Source organism: Alosa sapidissima, chromosome 13 (genome assembly GCF_018492685.1).
Source record: "Alosa sapidissima isolate fAloSap1 chromosome 13, fAloSap1.pri, whole genome shotgun sequence".
Taxonomy (NCBI): domain Eukaryota; kingdom Metazoa; phylum Chordata; class Actinopteri; order Clupeiformes; family Clupeidae; genus Alosa; species Alosa sapidissima.
Genome location: NC_055969.1, coordinates 20,237,853 through 20,242,852, shown reverse-complemented (window position 1 = coordinate 20,242,852; position 5,000 = coordinate 20,237,853). Strand labels below are relative to the sequence as shown.

General features: G+C 42.5%; 1 protein-coding gene across 1 annotated transcript in view; it reads left to right on the top strand.

The window, feature by feature from the left end:
* The first annotated feature begins 766 nt into the window (after positions 1 to 766).
* map1b (microtubule-associated protein 1B) overlaps positions 767 to 5,000 on the top strand; it is a 38,222-nt gene continuing 33,988 nt past the window's right edge. The window contains exon 1 of the mRNA XM_042059379.1: positions 767 to 1,071. Within this exon, the coding sequence (XP_041915313.1) occupies positions 885 to 1,071 (187 nt within the window). The 5' untranslated portion in view covers positions 767 to 884. The remainder of the gene's footprint in view (positions 1,072 to 5,000) is intronic.

Here is a 5,000-nt window from a genome sequence, read left to right as displayed (position 1 = left end):
CATACATATACACATACATATATTACATTCATAAACAGACAGAAATATAGATAGATAGATAGATAGATATGTTATCTAACAATCCATCATTTTCTTTTCCTTGACTCTACATTTTTATTTAATCACATTCTATTTATTCTGAAAATCATATTGCATTTTCTGGAATTTTATTATTGTAAAGTGAGAGTTTCATGGATGCATTTCATAATACAATTTAAACCCTGACCTGTGTGTGTGTATTTGGAGAGAGAGATGTTTTATTTATCAGTTCAATTGCTGTGCAGGGGACCATTTCACCTTGGGAATTGGAAATTGTGGATGGAAACACCAATACGACTTTCACCTGTCATTGTTGTTTACAATTGGAAGTAAAACCGCTTTGCCTACATTGTCTAGTGCCAGAGATCATGCTGCTTTCAGTTGGGTTGATTATTCACATCTTATTTGATACAGTCTCATAACCTTGAGTAATCAGTCGTGTTCAGATTTCAAAACAAAAACACAATGCAAAATATATTCTTATGACACAATGCCACTTAGTTTCTTGCTCTTTGGCACTGTATAATTTGAAGTAACAGAATGTGATTGGTGTTTATATGCGAAATCATTTACATGTTGACGGCTTTCCGGAGATGTGGTTCGCTAGACGTGACATCAATCTGCGAGAGGACGAACGAATGCACGCACACCGCCTTTCCGTGAGTGTCGCTGAACTCAGTGACACGCGGTGTCTGGCAGTATAAAAGAGCGAGCCACTCCTTCTGAAGCTTCTACTGTACGTTTACCAGCATCCGTTCTCCAGCTGTACCGTACAGGCGGAGAGTGTGTGAGAGTGTGTGTGCTGTGCGCGTGAGTGAGAGGGAGAGTGCGTGCGCCTCGAGAGGATGGCGACGCTCGTGGAATCCGCAGACATTACTGAGCCCTTATGCGGCAGCACCTTGAAGATGTCTTCCCCATCCCCATCGAACCTCTCGTATCGCTTTGATGACAGCAGATTTTATCTGCTGGTGGTGGTCGGGGAGATCATCAGCGAGGAGCATTTGCGCTGTGCCATTGCGGACATTGAGAAAGGTAAGAGTGCGCAGGCTAACATGTTGTAAGGTAAATCGCTGCTTTTGTTTGGTCATAGGGATGCCAAGCACACCGTGCTTAATGTAGATCATTCTGTTTGCAGTTCCCTGTGGATTGACACTATCCCTACAGTAGCCTACTTGTAGATCTTTCGCGTTTTTGGTTTTGCATCTCTTCACCACAATGTTTATGTTTTCATCATACCTCGGCTTTAGTTTGTGTGTCAGCAACATGTTTTAGAAGCGGGTTCTCTGTCCATGACACAGGGGACTCTCACTTTGGATTGGATATATGCCGGCCACCGGCTCATTGTTTTCTAGCGCGAAGTGATGGAGGGAGCAACACAGCCCCTCCCTGTTTGATAACTCTCAATCTGCGGGTAATCTAGCACAAATCAAACGGATGGCCATCAGCCATACTCGGCACCCCTTCCTGCTGCACTGGCCTGCCGTTCGTGAGAAATGCACCTCGGCTCGTAAATCAGATTGATTACTGATGCAGTTGTGTAGTTGCTGGCCACTCCCCTGTCTGATTGAGTTTTTGTTTAGAGGTAGAGAATGATTCAGCATCTTAATTACTCGTGCGTCAGTAAGAAGAAGCATCTTTGACTCTGCGTCAGTATACGGGGGCAACACCTTGGCTTTTGCTCGCTTTTGTTTTGGTTCACCTGTCCTTTGTCTCATACATGGGCTTTTCTCATCACTGAAACTACGACTTAGCTATTGGCCCACTTCTTAACAAGCGTGTTTTGTCGATGAAATATTTAATCACTTTATATTAATCTCAAAGTGCGTCTCTGATTGTGAGTACTTTCCTCATAATGATTAGGCAAATATGAACTTGTTTTGCAAGGTGACGCTCCCAAAGCTTTTCCAGTTACTATTGTGGGCCATAACGTAGCCCATAATACCAAAAATACTAAAATCCGGAAAGCTGATAACACGACAGGCATTATGCTCTTTTTGCTCAGCATCTCTGGGTATCTCCCGTCTCTCTCATCCTTACCGGTTAGTGGGCGTGGCCGAGGCCGCACTGCGGTCTCTACGGAAAGTCAGAGGGGCCTGTTCTGCTTGAAAGGCAATTCAGTGGACGGCAATCGTCATCTCTTGCTCAGACAAGCTAAATGGGAAGCGTAGTGCATTTACTCTCTTAACTGTTATGTTACTGTCTGAATGATTCTGTGAAGAAACAACATTTATTTCAGCATGATGTTTTTATACTGTAGGCCCAATTCACGAGGACGGTAAAAGCTGGACGAGACAATGGTCAATCAGTGTGTCTCTGTGTTCTGTGAAACAGCATAAACATTTGAGGAGCAAGGAGTTAATAAAAAAAAAAAATCAAGAGGTGCAGAGCAAAGGAAGAGAAGCAATGTTACAAATACAAAACAGTTGGATAAAAGCCAAATAGGGTTAAAATATAAAATAAAAAGTAATAAAATAAAATTAAGAATAAGTCATCAGTATCAGAATTAAACTCACAGACTCTGATGAGTGTCTTGTACCCATGGCTGTCTGGGGTCTTCATCACTTCAGAGTTTGCTAGACCTCATTAGAGGTAGTTAAGGATATGTTTGGTTTAAACTTAAAATTCTGTTTTTAAATGTAGCAGCTTGACCATTACAAAGACATTTGATGGAAAGGACCCAGGTAAGGAATCCTGGGAGAAAAAAAAGTACTCTGCTTTATGAATGAGAGAATGGAGGAGATACACAGACAAACACAAAGTGACGCAGCATGACTGGTCCACTTCAGAGACAGTCAGCTGATCCATCCAAGACACTGCTGTTAGATCATCATCATCATCATCATCATCACACACACACACACACACACACACACACACACACTCTCTCTCTCTCTCTCTCTCTCTCTCTCTCTCTCTTTCTCTCTTTCTCTCTCTATCACACACACACACACACTCTCTCTCTCTCTCTCTCTCTCTCTCTCTCTCTCTCTCTCTCTCTCTCTCTCACACACACACACACAGGGTACATGAAAGGAATTGGCTTGTGTTCTTCTGGGGAAGTGCTCAGGAGGAACCTGTGTACACAGATTGTCTCTCCTGGATCCTGGAACAACACTCCTCACCTCTGTCCTGCTCTGGGAAGCCATGTGCCTGGCTAGCGTTCTGGTCAGTGTGACGTCAAAACTCAAACTTCAAAACTCTGTGGGAAAAAAATCCTTTTAAACCCTAGTTACCAGTCGTGAAGCTGTACCAAATGTGTATAATCATTCATTTGCTGTTATTATTTATTATTCTTGAATTTCCCCTTGGGGATAAATAAAGTATCTGTCTATCCTAAAACAGCTACAGGGAAATGTCAAACACTGACTTGGATAGGTGTTTACGATACGATACAACTTAATTTTTTTAATATATATTTTTTGGGGCTTTTTATGCCTTTAATGATAGGACAGTGGAGAGTGACAGGAAGCGAATGGGAGAGAGATTATGGGTGGGATCCGGAAAGGACCACGGGGCGGGAATCGAACCCGGGTCGCCGGCGTACGGTGCAGGTGCCCCAGCCAGTTGCGCCACAGCTGGGGCCTGATAGAACTTTATTTGTCAGTTTGTGGGCAGCTCATTTAAGTATAGGAGGACAGCATACAAAGGACAGAAACAATAGATAGATAGATAGATAGATAGATAGATAGATAGATAGATAGATAGATACTTTATTGATCCCCAAGGGGAAATTCAAGGTCTCAGTAGCATACAGACATCACACACAACATGCACTTACAGCAGAAATGGTAAGTATAAGTATAAACATATAACAAAACTCCACTGTACAATAGAGACAGTAGGAGATCTAAACTAAAACTAACAAAACTAAATACTAAATATACTATATAAATTAAATTAAAAAAATCCACAGTGTGCTTGAGGGTGATCAAGCATGAGACGCTTGCAGGGGCCGGGACTGGCCTGTAGTTCTGTGTGCATGGTGAGGTGCTCAAGAGAGTGAGGGCCAGATGTACTAACGCTTTTGCGCCCATTTCAGGCGTATTTGTTTCGCAATGTGCGTGTAAAATCATTGCGAGGTATGTACAAATAGGCCGCAATGATGTAAAAGCACAAACTGCCTGTCGCGGGAGCTGAAAGTGGCAGATTGCGATTGTCATGTCATGCATATGCATTCATGGGAGGATCCAGGGGAAAGTGGGAGTTTAGCGTAAAAAGATGGGAGGGGAAGAGTAAAGAGCGCCTAGTTATGTATTCCGCGGTATGTACAAAGACTGCTCCTGAAAGCGCACGTCTATTCTGCGCCTAAATACTTCCGCCTTGTAAAAACAGGTGTTAATCCACATTGCAGTTCAATGCGTCAATAAGAGAACCTTTCAAAGACAACAGAATCGCTATTTAGAACACCAGTTTTTGTGGTGAAAGTATTTGTACTACCAAAAGCAACCTTAATTTTCGTTGGCCTTTCGCATGTCTTACTTTCACTTTCACGTCATTCACTTAAACTTTCCTACTTGCTAGATTTGACCAATCTTCCATAGCCTACGTGCACAAGTAGTTTGAGTAGAACTACTGATCTTCATTATCTCCCTGCTTGTTGACATCTTATCATGTATGGTATTATTTCATGATCGCTAAACGTTTGATTCTTTTTAATGTTGTCATCAGTTAACTTCATTCAACTGCGCTTGAAGGCGCTGCCATTCAGTTGTGGACGTTCGTAAATTGCGTTTATGGGCGGAGAAGGGCAGAGAAAGGCGCAGTTTACACTAAGGATTGAACGATTGATAAATACGACGGAAACTTGGGTCTGACAGCGCTCGCAATCTGCGGTGTGTCTATGGCGCTGATAACGCTACGTTCGCAAATTTACGTACATCTGGCCCTGAGTGTCATGGTGAAGGTGCAAAAACCTACATACATGTAGATATACATGTAGGACATAAAGCATCAACAGACAA